Genomic DNA, 15584 nt, shown 5'->3' on the forward strand with positions numbered 1-15584 from the left:
TTTAACACGTCTCTCCTTATTTCCAGTTACAATGCTTTTTGAAATGATTGTAGAGGGAGTACTGATATCTTCTTACTGAACTTTGTACCTGTGTGTCTGTGGCAACAGAGAAAGTTGCAGTGATTAGGGCATCTAAGAATGGCTTGAGAGGCAGCACTAACTGGGAGATGCCTGGTGTCCTACTGCTGCCTGCTCTGTGATTGGCTGCTGGCACCAGCTCTCCAACTAGGTATGTGAAGTTCCATTGAATTCCCAGAATGTGAGTCAAACTCACCCAGCACTTACATACTGGTCATCTGGTAGAGTGAAGGGCAGAGCACCACTTTCCCGCTAAAGCAGGGGTTGGGAACTGGAACTGGCCACCAGGCTAGATCCTGACCTTTCCCAACCACCACAGACAACTCTGACCAGTGGGATTAGTCACCATGGTAAATAATTTTTTGCCTTCATGGTTTGCAGGCAAAGGAAATGGAGTTTGCTGCCATCACGAATCAACTGAAAACAAACCATTTGGGTAAAGGAAGTCTTTCCACCTAAGGCTTCCAACCAGCTGGTTGGTGCTTAGCGCAATCCCTACTTTGGACAGAGATTGACTGAACTACAGTGTTCCTGATTGGGAACTCTGCAGTGCAGCTGATTCCAGCCTCACTTGCCCAGAAGCAATACACCTTAAGGCTCTCAGTTGTTCCTTGGCAGTCACATCTTAAGCACACCTAATGTTACATATGATATGTGCAATGGGATGTTCTCCCCTGCTCCTCCTGCTGCACACCTTCTGAATCTGTTAGAAGGGTTCCCACAACCCCCTGGAGAGTTTTGTGGAGGCTACAAAGAATGCACAGAGGGAAAAGAGTGGGGGACGTCTTGTTATGCAGGTAGAAATTCTTACACTGATGGGGCACATTGGTTGATTTTCACCCAAATGGTAGCAAACAAGCAAATAATCAACGAACAAAACTCCTAAAAATGCCTGCACTCCCTAACTTATGCACCTATCCATCTGATTTTTTCCGGTTACGTACCTAGAGACATGGCTACAACCTGTGCCAATTTATACAAATCCCACCCACCCTGAATCCCAAAGGGTAAGTGAATCTTTGTCTCGCAAATTCATCCATAGGGACACCTGTGCCTACAATTTCCATCGAATCATCATGTGCCTGTTTGTTGCTCTCCCCATTATTGCAATGGGACTACGCAAAGTGCCATATTTTCTAAAGAGATGTTTTGATTTGAATCCAATACATAGTGAGTTTCCTCCAAAGCAGTCCAAGCTGAATCATCTCACTTTCTGAAGTGCCAAAGTGGGATCAGAACTGAATCTTGTCTTGCATATGCCCCTAGTGATTTTCCATTTACTAATTCCACAACCTCTCTACACAGCATATTCCACCTACTTTTTATTAACCTGCAAGTTCCTTGCTGTTTGCTAAGATCTACATCTCTCTACCTTACAACAGAGTATTCTTGAAACTAAGAATGCTAAGCTATTTGAAGCCCTTTCTCCCTTTCCTTTCCTTTCCATTCACATTTCATCAATCAAATAAAATTCTCAGTGGTAAAAAATTAAAAACAACAATTCAAACAATGCTTGAAATGTGAATTGTTAGGTTTGAAAAACATTACGATTGGGCAGGTTTGTAAGGAAAGAGCAGCATGTTGCCATTACAGAGCAGGGAAATTCAGCATGCTGTGTCTTTGGGTTTGAAATGAATTAGCAAGAATTAAAGTGACCATTTGGCTGTGAGCTTTTGGAGATGTCAAGGTTTGCAAAGGATCAAAGGACAGGGAATTAGTTTGCCCAAAACTTGCCCACATTACAGTTCTAGAAATGGCAAATGCTGCCCCGTAGTAACAAATAGTTTCTTTAAAATGCAACAAACATTTTTCAGTCTTGCTCAAAGGGCTTTTCTCACTATATTTATTAGCCTTGCTGCAGTTAGAGACAGCATGCAGCAGGTGGCACCAAAGCCTACAAGATCAGCTGCCAGCGCTCCCCCCCCCCCTCTTCCCCTCTCACTCACTTTTTCCCTCCCCTGTTTTGATAAAGAGTTCTAATGGTATAAAGAAGAGAACACCATTCAGCATTTTGCTGATAAAAGCGTGCATGCCCAGGAGTTTTGCTGGGCAGACAGGCTCTTGTTAGGAGGGGACAGGCTTTTGTTACAGGGGCAGAGCCTCAGATTTGTATTATTTTTTATAGATTTTGACTGATTGGAGGGGGCAGCTGCCCCCTGTCCCCCCCCCCTTTGCTATGCCCATGTGCCCACACACTCACACTCTGCAGCATTAGTGTACCATGTCTCAGTACAAGGCACAGATCATCATGCATCACCCTAGTTTTCCCAAGACATCCCTGGAATACATTGTTTAATCACAGTTCGCATCAGTGACTACTCACTTCAAAATGATAATGAATCCAAAATCTTGGACACTTGATAAAATGCTGTATGTCGTCCATGGATCTTCATAACTGCTGCATGCAGTACCATAGCGAAATGGCAGAGCATCTGCTATGCATGCAGACGGTCCTAGGTACAAACAGACAGGTCCCAAACAGACCATCTTGTGTGAAATTCTGGAGAGCTAGTGCCAGCTAATGTAGAAAATACCCAGCTAGATAGACTCATAGGGTCTGTCTTTTCCTTATCCCCAACCCTTTCCACCTTCCTCCAAGCACTGTATCCACAATCTTCTACCTACCAATCCTTCCTCTGCCATCAATCTAAACCATCCATGTACTATATTTGCACTACTAGTCTTTCATCATGCAGTCCCCACTGGAGGATTTGTAGTGCCACAAATATGAATGTGCATAAAGTCAGAGTGCAGCTCTCATGGGAGGTTTTGAGGTGCCTCATGTCAACCCAGAATTTGCACGAAGTCAGGGAACTGGAGCAAAAGAGAAGGCGGGTTGCGCAACAGCAGTGGCTGTGGCATAGGAGCAAGAAGGGGGGAACACTGAGAGGGGGAAAGTGGTGGTTCAAAACAACGGGAGAAGCCTGAATAGATGGGGAAGGGATACGGCTGCCATATGTCTGGGAAATAGAGTCTGGAAGGAAATTCCTTTCTCACTATAATACAGTGGTACCTGTGGTTATGAACGGGGTCCATTCGGGAGGCCCATTCGCAACATGAAAAGAGCGCAACCTGCCGTGGCGCGTCTGCGCACACGCAGGTTGTGATTCGGTGCTTCTGCGCATGCGCATGACCTCATTTTGCGCATCTGCGCATGCACGAGTGGCGAAACCCAGAAGTAACCTTTTCCGGTACTTCCAGGTTGCCGCAGGACGTAACCTGAAAGAACGTAACATGAAGCAAAAGTAACATGAGGAATGACTGTAGTTTTAAACCACCACTATTTTCCTCTCAGTGTTCCCCCCTGCTTGTTCTACTCAAACCTTTGTCATTGTTTAAAGCCACCACTCTTTTCCTCCCAGTGCCCTTTCATTTCTACCATTGTTTAAAACAGCCACTATTTCTTCTCAGTGTCGCTGCTTGTCGCTGCTTTACTTAAACCTTTTCACTCCTGGTACAATCAGCGGCGGAGGGAGCCACTCAGGCACCCATAGGGGTGGGGTGAGCAGCCCACAGGGGCGGGGCTCACCACGGGGCCTCCAGAGTCTGCCTGCCTCCTCCCACTCAGCTGCCCTCCAGCTGGAGGGGCAGTGGGTGGACCATTTGGGCAGCACAGAGCCTGTGAGTGCCCAAGCCACTGCGACTCTCCTAGGAGACGCATGGCTTGGGCACGCTGCAGCCCCGCGGTGAGTGCCGCCCGGCATTTTGTCACTCCCCTCAGTGATGACACCCAGGGTGGCCCCCACACCCATCGCAAGCCCCTTCCTCCGACCCTGGGCTCTGTGTGCTGTCTTTACATGAAGTTCCTGATTCAATTTTATAATTGGAACATGTATTTTATGAACAACCAAACACCCATATACATCCAATATCCATCATTTAATCTTCTCTAATTGAGCAAGCTAACAGATGGGCTTGTTCTTAAGAGTCTATTCATCTTAAAGATACAGAGACATATAGCTACAGAATTAGGAAGGTTGCAGAATAGGGAGGAGGCATGGAAACGGGGTGGTCTCTGTGCAAGAGGGAGGTTTAAAAAAAGGAGGCGTGAAAAGCATGGTGAAGATGAAAATGTGGTGTCTTTGCAAAGGAGCTGTAAAATAGAGAGGCAAGGAGTGGTTTGTGTGCAATAGGTAATTGAGAAAAGAAGGGAGGAGGAAAGAGAAAGAAGGAGTGAACAGGGAATACAAAGCAGGGTTGTAAACAAGGAGGGAAGGAAGTGTGGGAATTGGGTGGGGATGAAATCAGAGGGTATGAAATGGGCTGCAGAATAGGAGGTGTGGCCTCATATTTGGGCAGAAGGTGAAAAGGGTGCTTAGTATTTACAATGTGTGGTAGGGGGAGATGCAGGAGGTTACCATGGGTTGCAGAACAGGAGGTGGGAGAAGAAGGCACAGACATGGTAAAAACGGGTGAAATGGGGCTGTAGAATAGAAGAGAGAAAGCTGGGGTGATTTCTTGTTTGATCAGACAAGTAAATTGCATTGTAGCAGGTTTGGTGCGGGGTTGACCAGTGGAGTGGACAGGGTGGCAAATCCCCCCTCCACACACACACACACAAAATATGTGGCAGCATTGCCATAACTGCATTACAGTATAAGATACCAAAGACTTGCAAGATGGTAGGCCCTGTCCTGGATAGCTTGCATTGGAGTTGTGTTTCTTATTTTAAAATTCTATTTGAACCAGAGATGGCTATTGAAGGAAATTTGAACAGATGCTGACATAATTTCTAGGAAGCCTCGCAGAACTATTCATGCATCCATTCTGGGACTGGGACACTGATTCATGCTGCTCCTATAGAAACTGTATTTCACGCTGTTGCTTTTTGTTTTCCACGCAGTTTCTTAAGCTTTTTGCTATTTCATAAGAAGACATGACTCATGTTAAGTACAAGAGCTATGGGTTCAGGGCTAAAGCTGTGTGAGTGGAAGACTTACATTTGAAAACTAATAGCTTGATTTCTTGTAATATTTTATGGTAAAGTAGGGCTTAAATCTGATTTGGGTTAATTATTAGACCACTGGAATGATGACTGACTGTTAGGGCAGCTTACTGTAGACTTAGGCCCCATCTGCATTATACATTCCCAGGACAGTTTTAACAATCAAGCCCTCTTACCAGGGAACTCTGGGAAATGTAGTTCTGTGAAGGGAATAGGGGTCTCCCTAACAAACTAGGATTCTTTGGTGGAAGCCATGACTGTTTAATGTAGTATAATACTTCTTTAAAGGTATAGTGCAGGTGGGATTTCCGTGCTGCTCAGGTATGCAGGTTTTGTAAGTACCCAGTTGATGTATTCCGCATCAAAATAACGCTCCATATTATTTTCCCATTTAATCCAGATGTACCATTTCCAAACAAAAATCTGGTAAATTAAAAAACAACAACACAGAAACAATAACTCCAGATTAAATAGGGGGTTTGGAGAGAATGAGATGACATTTTGATGAGGATGGTGCCATGTGGATGTTGGGGGGGAAAGGTTGCATTTATAAGTAGCGTCCACAGTTCTGCCCCGTGGAAATGCCCTAAATCTTCTTGACTCAGTACTAACTCCAATAAGCCATGAGAGCATTGGAAAGCAAAAGTGTACTTAAAGAAAGTGAGCAGTCAGAGAGGAAAAAATATCCATTCTATACATTTTGTATGTTTCTTGAATATTCAAATAGGTTTCCCAATGTTTATCCTAAAGATGCCAGCTCAGTTGGTGGCATGCTTAATAATGTCGGAATAATGTTAATAATCTCAGCATGTGTACACTTGCAATATATACTATTTGAAAATTGTTCATACCATTTTAGTCTTGCAGGACAAATAGGTCCAAGAATTCAGCGCCTGCATGTATCATATTGAATGCAGAAAGGGGCTACTTAAGCACACCACAAGGGAATTGGTTGTTACGTGCTTACTTGTGGGTGGCGGGGGGGGGAGTATCTTAACCTGCAACACTATCCCATTCATCACCAGTTTACGTGTATAATTCAGAAGTGGTCATGCTTGCATCTGTGACTCAGAAGTGGTCGGTGTAGCAGCAAGGGTATGGCAGCATCGCTCAGTTGAGTTCCAAACACTGAATGTTGCTAATGGTGCTTGAGATGGGGAGCAGCGAGACACTGGAACTTAGTGCAATGGGGGTACACTGCAAGCATGGCGGCAGTTATGTTGGATAGGCTCCACGGCCATGCAGCACCACTCTGACCTCTCCATCGCCTCCCTCTCTGAGGAACTAGCAGCGATGCTCAGTATTTGAGGAACTGGTGTACAACGCTACTCTACCTGCACTGTCTCACCAACTGCTGCTGCTGTGATTTTAGCATCTCATGGTCACACAAGGGATCCATCTGAGTGAAATTACCTTAACATAAAAGATCACCGCATCAGAAGAAAAATTAGTTTGCCCTGTCCCTGAGCCGAGTGTGGAGACCCTCACTCTCCACATGAAGATGGCAGAAAAGATACAAAATACTAAGCAGACGTGTCAGGAAAATATATATATATTCAAAAGCTAGTGTAGGATAATAACCAATTCACACTGTAAAATCATCTCAAGGCATTTCTGATTCATAGGATCTTTGATACCATATTTTGTTGAAGATGCTGAAATGGATGAAGGATATAGAAAGATCCCTGCAGGATCAGGCCAAAGGCCTGTCTAATCCAGCATCCTATTCTCACAGTGGCACCGTAAACAGAAGTGTGTTGATCCCAAGGCATAGTCTAAGGGCACATTGCCAAAGCTCAGCAGTTTTGCGCTTGGTCAGTGTCTATATGGGAGACCTCCTAGAAACATCTTGTATACCCCACTGAGTTCTATGATGGCTAATGAAATTTAAATGTGCATACACACAGTCTGCTATTCAGCAAATACTATATTATTAATAATGTTAATTCAAAGACTGATGACACTATACAATATCTACCACACAACAAATACTAGCATATTCGTAAACTGCCCCAGAAAAAATGAGACATCCCCCCCCCCCGTGAAAACACAGCAGCCATTGGGAGTTACTTCCTCTAGCATGATTTTGGGACAAGATTCCACCTCCAAAAAATGTTTCTTTTCAGGTCTGTGGTCTTGCTTGATGTCCTAAAACACATAACTCTGAATGTCATGCCTGGAAAAAAACCCTTTTCTGAGTCTACGATCTCTCTAAAATGCCAGAAGTCCAATTCCTACCTTGTGTAGAGTAGACCTCCTGATAAGATTATATCTGTAGGAGGGCCTCACCTGCAGAACTCAGACATCAATTAGGTATATAAGGGATGAGACAATATTTCACATACGCTAGTCCCAAACTGTAAAGGGCCTTATGCACCAAAACCAGCTTCTTGACCTTAGCCTGATAGCTGATTGGAAGGTGGTGCGGTGGCGTTGCATTTTTTCAGTCATCCTCTCCTGCGAAAAAAGGGAGTGGGGTAATTTGCTGTGTTGAGTTGTCACTATTGTCAAGGTGTAGCAGCATTCCCTGTCCAAAAGTAGAATTCTCTGTAGTAGTGTAGCCTAATTGGAGTTCACCGATTGGGTCTGCATTGCTCCCGGACAGGAGGAAGGAAGTCAAATGACACCGAGGGCTGGTTAAGAGAAAGAGTTCTTTATTTCTGCTCTCCGGAACAGCAGAAAGGCACTTGCATGGTCAGTCCACAGCAAGTCCAAAGAAATGAGAAATTTCATGCAGTATATATATTCTCCAGGCACCCTCTCCCCCTTCCCCAGGAATCCAGCCACATCAGCTTGTACACGCAGGTTGACATCACAGATGTTCCTGCTCCAGCACTCTTAACCATAAAAGGGCATTCCTTCCTATACTTCTGACAATAAAAGGATATTGCTTCCTGTACTTCTGGCCATAAAAGGATCTTCCTGTTCCTACTCTTATCTTGGAGCAAGAGGTCACCATCTCCAAGAACACCCTCTGGCGCTGTTCCCAGACTAGGTCTGTGCGTCTTTGTGGTCAGGATATAAGATAAGCCACAGACGTGTCTTCCCTGTTCTACTGGTACAGTCAAGGACATCCTTGCCGTCACAAACTGATAAAGGAGAGGGCTCTGAGCACTTGTTTATACAGCTGGGTTTTGGCTCAAGAGCTCAAGTTAAAGCATTTTAGCTAAGGAAAAATAGGGATTTTGGTGCAGTTTCAAACTGCCTGCACAGTCAGTTTTGGGTTTGGGAAACCCATTCCTTCAGTAGAATTCACATAACTAGGATTTTGATCCAAATGTATATGTGTACAGCAGCTAAGACAGTGCTCCTATCCTTGTGATCAGCTGTTTTCTGAGGAGGGGGCAGGAGTGGGTTTAATTCAGTCCTCTGCTCCTCCACCCAAATACTTGATCAATAACAAATATCCTTTTTTTTCCTGAGCAGGGCTTCCTGCATACAGTCTTGGAAGTTAGACCAGGGAAGAGCACTTCATAGAGCATATGTTTGGCCCCAATTTCTCTAGCTAGCAAGAGATAAACTAAATAGGAGTCTTCAGAATAGCTGAGGTTCAGGTTGGAGCAAAGGATTCTATTGCATTTACATAATGAAAAATGCAACGTCAACTGAGTCACAGGCATATATTGCAGGGTGTACAGAGCTGCCACTACAGGGAATACCAAACGGAATCTCTGCCTGGAGATCATTCCAGGCAGGAGAGTAGCAAATGGGAAGCTGAATGAAAGGACATCCGTCGTGTTAGCAGTTAATAGTCCTGTTGCGATTCTGCATTATTTGTTGCTGCGGCTGTGAGCGCCTTCCGTTTCCCCCACCCTTGTAAAAATCAAAGCTTTGCTGGCATTCCTGTTGCTCCTCCCCATAGGACTTGCCCTGCAGGAGCACAAACGTTACACTGAAATAATTCCCTCTCCCGATTACCAGATAAATGATTATGCAACCTCCCCTGGGACTGAAGGCATTTGCTGATTGGTTCCATGTTTTATTGATTAGAGTGCTGTGATGAATCTGCCCCGGAGGAGCCAGCGTCTGGCTGTAAGCAGACGGTCGTCAATGTGCAGAATTATAACGAGTCCTGGCATTCAAGGGCCACCACACACAGGGAGAGCAAACAGGTGGACCACACTGCCTCCCAAGGAAGGGAGGAGGGAACAAAACCTCAAAGAGAGAGCCACTACTCAGTCTCTCCCTCTGCCCCCCACATGACTTTCTGACAGGAAATGGGGACCAGTCCTTAAAGGGAGGCTGATAACTTTTTCAGTAGCTTGTGATCCATTCTTTGGTGGAAGAAACTGTCAGTTACCAGCAAAAACAGGTATCAATCCCAACTCCACCTTTTTCAACTCAGTGTGATGCTGGAGGCGGATTGCTGTTTGTTCCAAATCCGAGGTAAAGAGTGTGCTTTCTAGGAGAAAGCTGTGGGGCAACTGATAATCTTGTCTTGTGGTTAGAAAGCACAGCTATGAAGTCCCTAATTCATGTGATACTGAAACTTATATGAGGAAAACATTTTTATCTATAAATCCTTTGAACAGCTTGCATCCTACATACTGCAATGACCCCCTACTCCCCTGTGCTCCGGATCTAAGATCAGGGCCTTAACTACACCATCCATGACTTATGGGGATTTGAGGGATTTCTTAGTAGCTGTCACACAACACTGAATGAGTACAAACAGATGATTCTGAGGTTTGCCCTCCCATCTCAAAGTAACTAGGTTGTGTCTGTCATCTTGCATAGTACATATTTGGCATATAGATGCTAGATAGACAGATAGATAGATATAGATATAGATAGAAGGTAGGTAGATTAGATAGCCTTATGCTTTAAAAAGCAACATATTGTTGTCCTTTTCCTAAAACCCTTGCCAGGCAGGCTATTCATTGTGTGTGTGTGTGTGTGTGTGTGTGTGTGTACAGTGGTACCTCAGTTTTCAGATATCTTCATTGACGAACATTTCGGTTTTTCAATGCCATAAACCCAGAAGTAAATGCTTCAGTTTCCAAACACGCTTCGGAAGTCGAACATGCCACTCAGCTTTCATGTTGAGTTTTCCGTATTGAGTATTCCGTATTGAGTTTTTGGTTTTCGAACATTTCATAACTCAAACGGTCTTCTGGAACGGATTACATTCAAAATTGAGGTACCACTGTATATATGTGGATACAAATCTGAACTCAAAATATTGAGGAGTTGGACTCCAAAAGGAGATAATGGACAGGATTCACTTGACAAGCCCCATCAGCAGAAGGCCTGCGCAAGGACTTCCGTTTTTGCAATGCAGTTCTCCAGTCCTCAGTTGGTCTGAAACCCCCTGGAACAGTATGTGTGGGAAGAAGAGGGGGGGGTTGTTCCATCTGGCAAGTGACAGTGCATATGCATATGGAATATTTGTCATGTCAAATTCCACCCAATAGCATTTCTCTCTCCTTCGTATATCTGCTCATCTCTGGAACTGGTTATAAGGCATTTTTGGGATGCCTTGGGTAAGTTAAAGTGACTAACAAATTTAATAAACAATAATAAATAATAAAAGCAACATATTAAAACATGGAGCTGCCATGCTTTAATCTTAACTACTCCCATTCTGATTTCTCCTGGCAGGAGACACAAAAAATACAGGGGCAGGGGAGACGGACCTTATCTGCTAGAGTGTGGTTTTTCCTTTGTATTTCTCTTCTTGTATAGTTTGTATGTAATCCCCCACCCCCTATTTTTTGTCTTCTTTCTCTCATCCCATAGGACCTGGTACAGGGATAGCAGGCAATGGATCAATGTGTCTGGCCGTACCACTGTGGCTCTTGGCAGCTTCCGTGCTCTGCCTACTCAGCAAATGTTAATAACATCCGAATTTTAAAAAAAGGAAAAAAAATATAAAAAACCCAGCAACAACAAGAACAACAACACACAAAGCAAAACAAAAATATGTGTCATACAGGAGACAGAGCAAGAGAGAGAGCGAGAGAGAGAGAGAGAACGGGGGAAAGGACAGTTTCTTTCACAATTTTATGTGTGTACCGCAACAAAGGGGGAAAATTTCAGTGAAGAAGATTCAGCAACATTTATTCCAACAAACTGTCAAGTCACTGACCACCCAGGAGTAAGGAAGCCTAGATGGATCACTCTATGGAGACTGGATCCTGCCAAGGATGCCAAGATGCTGTAAAAAAGAAATATCAACAATGAAATTATTGTTATTCTCTCCATTCCCTCATATCATTTCCTTCCTTCCTTCCTTCCTTCCTTCCTTCCTTCCTTCCTTCCTTCCTTCCTGGAAAGAGATGGCCTTTGCTTTGGTGTTGATAGTCACAACATTTTGATTGGCATGCTTATTTCTTAAATTGATACTTAACCTTTTCAGATTTCCGGCAAACAGTGATGCAAATTTCTGTAGCTACTGGTGTCCCATGAAGAAACTCCATGTGGTCCTTTCTTTGCTGCTTCCCCTATTGAGCTCTCCCATATTTTCCTTTGTACCTGAAGCCCACAATGTTTTGATTATGCCGAAACATACCAACATTACTCATCTGCCCTCTTGTTCTTAACAGGCCTCGCTTTCTCTCATAAGTGTGTGTGTGTTCACAGACGGGCAGGCATGGGTGTATCTGTGTGCGTGTCTCTCTCTCAAAAGCATGCAAAGGGGGCAGCCCCTGTGTACATAAGCTCATCATGCTGTAGATAATGACTTGCTGTGTACATGAGTTCAAACATTAGCTTGGATGTGAACGCAGGGGAGCAAGGACATGAGCAAAGTCTTCCCCAGCAAAATTTTGCCTCAACTTCTTTTTGTGATCCCAGTTTTGAGGAGCTGATCCTTAGCCTTCTCCTGTTCTCCAGCTGAATTCATCACGGTAGCTTTCAAATGGAACGTATATATTGTCCCTGTTTAACTCTTCAGTTTGCTTTTATCAGACTGGCGAGCCTCCAAGGGCATAGATAGTCAAGTCCCAAAAAGGGTGCTGAATGAATTATATGAAGTCTGGAATGAGAGAAGGTTGAATGAGATTAGATCTATTACATCTCACAATGTGGACAAATGTTTGGTAAATTTCTTGTAACTGCACAGCCCATTGTCTAGAGCGCTTGTTCTGTCCACTGCCCTCAGGCAAGGCAACATCAGGATCTGCTGAGTGGCTTGGTCAAGGCCAAGCAGGCTCTGTGCATAAAAGACCAGTGGTCTGGAGTCAAAGAAATGAGGGAAATCAACAGAATCCAGCTGGTTCATCAGAAGGTCCAGGAAGCCAGAGACATTAACCTCAGGACAAAGAAAAGAATTCCTGAAGAAAGGCTGCTGCAGCCTGCAGATCAGAGTTTCCCAAATTTGGGTCTCCAGCTGCTGTTGGACTACAACTCCCATTATCCCTAGCTAGCAGAACCAGTGGTCAGGCTTGATGGGAACTGTAGTCTGAAAACAGCTAGAGATCCAAGTTTGGGAAACCCTGCTGTAGGTGCAAATCATATTGCACCAGCCACTGCTACTTACAGCATGTGTAGCTTGGCTACACAAAGCCCTAGCATTGCTCTATCCCTTGGTCCTTATCCTCCAGCCTTTTTGCTATGCTTAACTTGCACTGGTGGGCATCTTTTCTGTGTGTGGACCGAAATAGGCAGGGTCAAAGTCAGGTGACCCTGGTAACTGGGAGATCTCAGACTTCATAGGATGACTAGAGGAAGGCAAAAAAACCAATAGAGTGACCCCTCTCCATTAGGGATTTTATCTCACAATGGTTCTAAAAATATTAATTTTGTGGTTAGTCACCATGATGACCCCTGAGCCTGATCAGCTTTCCGTTCTCTTTTCCTCTGATTAGAAATCTCAGGAAGGTGCACTGTACTCAACACTCAGCAGTACATAGCCATTCTATAAAGCCAACTTTCTTATGACTATGGTAAAAACAAATAGAAATCTGCCAGAAGGTATTTCTATTACTATCATCATTTTGACTTTATACCCTTCAAATAACCAGAAATACACTTACAAAGTTTCTATGGTTTGAAACTTAGGTAAGCCATTTCCCAAAACCTGAGCAGAGGTCTCCTTGCAAAAGGAAGTTTGAAAAAGGTTTGACAGGCAACTACTATCCACTTGATTGTTTTAGTGTAAACTTTTTCTCTTTTATTTTTTACTGTGCTTGGCTTTTGGCATTCCTACCACAGAAGTAATCCAAGTGCAGGAGATTAATTGGACGCTCATTATAAATTGCAGATGGAGATGGAGAAGAGATTGTGTGTCTCAAGCCAGATCACTAAGAGGGGTCTGTGCATCCCTGGTGTGAGTTGGAACCTTATCTTTCAGTAATTGAGTCACCTTTGTTTATTTCAGTACTTTACTTGCACTGGTTTGTCATTGAAAATTGGGCAGATATGAAACTAACAGTTGCCTGTAATTCCCATTCCTGATGCCAAATATCTCAGAAAGGGCAAGCTGAACTACTTTATGAATTCCTGGCCCAAAGAGGCTGCCTGTAATTTTTAGAAATTGCAAGTGTAACTGGCAGCAGGAATATAACATGAATATAATATGCCCATGTCATGCGTTGATTAAAGGAAAACGAGTGTCCTTCATAGCTTATTGTCAAACCCGTGGTAAAAGTACCAGTCTTTTGCCCCAGCCACAGATTTGGTTAGACCTCACAAGTGCAATCCAATTGCATGGTCTCAGTTTATCCATAAAAAGGGGTGGCTTCTGAAAAACAACACTAAGATTGATATAAATGCTTCTTTCTCTTTGGGGAATTGTAGATTCCTCATCTACAAGGATGCAGTGGGAGGGATGCAGGAACTGCATAAGGGAAATCTACTCTTCTAAATTGCCCAGTTCCACATCCATAGTTTTCATTCCACTGAATTGCTAAGCAACAAATATCTCCTTTTCTCAACCATTTCAAATCAGTATAACTAAACTGTGCCATCAGCAGTTGTAGAAGCTGAGTGGTTCTAACCTGTAATGCAATTCCTGTATTAGCAAAAGTGGTCATTTACGGTTTGGAAATACAGATGTAAAGTGTGTGTGTGTGTGTGTACATGTGTGTATGCATGCTCTCACACTCTCACACATGCATTAAGTCCTTCCTTTTACTATAATGAGTACCAGCCGTTTACAAAAAGCTCCCTGTAGCTCCATGCCCACACAGCAAGACAGCTCTCACCTTGATCAACAGCATGGCAGAATCCCCTCCTGCTGCTTTAGCGATTTATTTTCGCTGAGGTCTGCAGTTTGGGGCAGACTCAGGCAGTCAATTAAGCAGCCATCCAGGCTTCTCAGTACCATCCTTCCAAGACTTGCAATTTACTGTTAGACAGTTAGTATTCTGTAAAGGTAGGAAGCAGAACAGAGAAGTAAGGGGTGGTTGGAGGGTGAGATACAGACAGGAGAGAGCATTCAGCTCTTGGGGAATACCCAACACTGAATTTTGCTACAGTGGCATGGGTCTGACGAGAAATAAATTTACAAAGCAATCCTTCCCACATGCACACATTGTGTGCCTTGCAAAAAGGCAAAAACTGCTGCTGCTGCTCAGATAGAATGAATCTCCAAACCACAGTATAGTTTCAGAGAGAGCGCTTCCTCGTCACTCACATAGAAAATTGCTCCTCATCCTTTTGTTTCGCAAATAAGGCTGAAAGCCTATGGTCCCTAGGAGGGCATCACATGAGATAACTCAGATCTGCCCATCTGACTTCTGACACAGAGATTCAACATCAAAGAGGACATGAGCCTCCCTCTCTGACAGCACCGGCTTCTTCAGTGCTCTGACCTGACTGATATCAGAGCTCCGGTTTTGAAAGGGCCAATAGGGGTTGTGCTGAGAAGCAACCGGGGTCTGAAGGATCCTGAGCCCTCCCAGTCAACTTCCAAGAGTCTCTAAACCTCTCTCTCCACTTTCTCTCCCTTTGGAAACAGTGGAAAGAAATGTTAAACTAACAAGCAAACAAACCTGAGGTCTGGAAACAGAGCAATATAAAAGGTGCCTCACTTCTATCCTTCTGGCAAAGCCTGGTAGGGCATTGGCTGAAGTAGTTAAACCACATTTAATTTCACACACACCCCCTTAGGATTGCAACCTAAGTGTCCCAGACCACTACTGCAGGAAGCTACCATGTGGACTTGACAGGTCACCAGGCAGGTTCTTTGCCAACTGTGGTCACCAGGCTGGATCATCCCAAATGGATTATTCCACATAAGATCTGCTTTCTGAAAACTGCCTGAACAAAAGTACTGCTAGTGATTTGGCCAACACTTGGCAGGGGGTTGGACTCGATGGCCCTTGTGGTCTCTTCCAACTCTATGATTCTATGAACACTTCAAAAAGGTGTGCTGGTTTTGTGTGTGTGTGTGTGTGTGTGTGAGAGAGAGAGAGAGAGAGAGAGAGAGAGAGAGAGAGAAGCTGTTTGGGTGAAAAAAAGCCACTGTGACTTGGGCTGGTTTTAATTGCGCCAGCAAAAACACTTCCTTTTGCTTGGATTGTGGGTTGGCTCACTTGCCATGGCTTTTGGTAGTATGCTGTTTACAGAAATGGCATAAATATCTAGTAGCAAGGGACAGGGTTTATTTGCCAGGCTT

The 15584-nt window shown here is 44.1% G+C and overlaps 1 protein-coding gene across 1 annotated transcript in view; it reads left to right on the plus strand.

The window, feature by feature from the left end:
• The window catches only part of LSAMP (limbic system associated membrane protein), a gene marked incomplete at its 5' end in the record, with an annotated part of 434032 nt that extends 420003 nt beyond the window's left edge, over window positions 1-14029 (plus strand). The window contains one exon of the mRNA XM_083439051.1: window positions 10763-14029. Coding sequence (XP_083295177.1) covers window positions 10763-10860 — 98 coding nt within the window. The remainder of the gene's footprint in view (window positions 1-10762) is intronic.
• Between the last annotated feature and the right edge of the window lie 1555 nt (window positions 14030-15584).

This window comes from Podarcis tiliguerta (assembly GCF_965153285.1).
Source record: "Podarcis tiliguerta genome assembly, chromosome: 4".
In the NCBI taxonomy this organism is placed as follows: domain Eukaryota; kingdom Metazoa; phylum Chordata; class Lepidosauria; order Squamata; family Lacertidae; genus Podarcis; species Podarcis tiliguerta.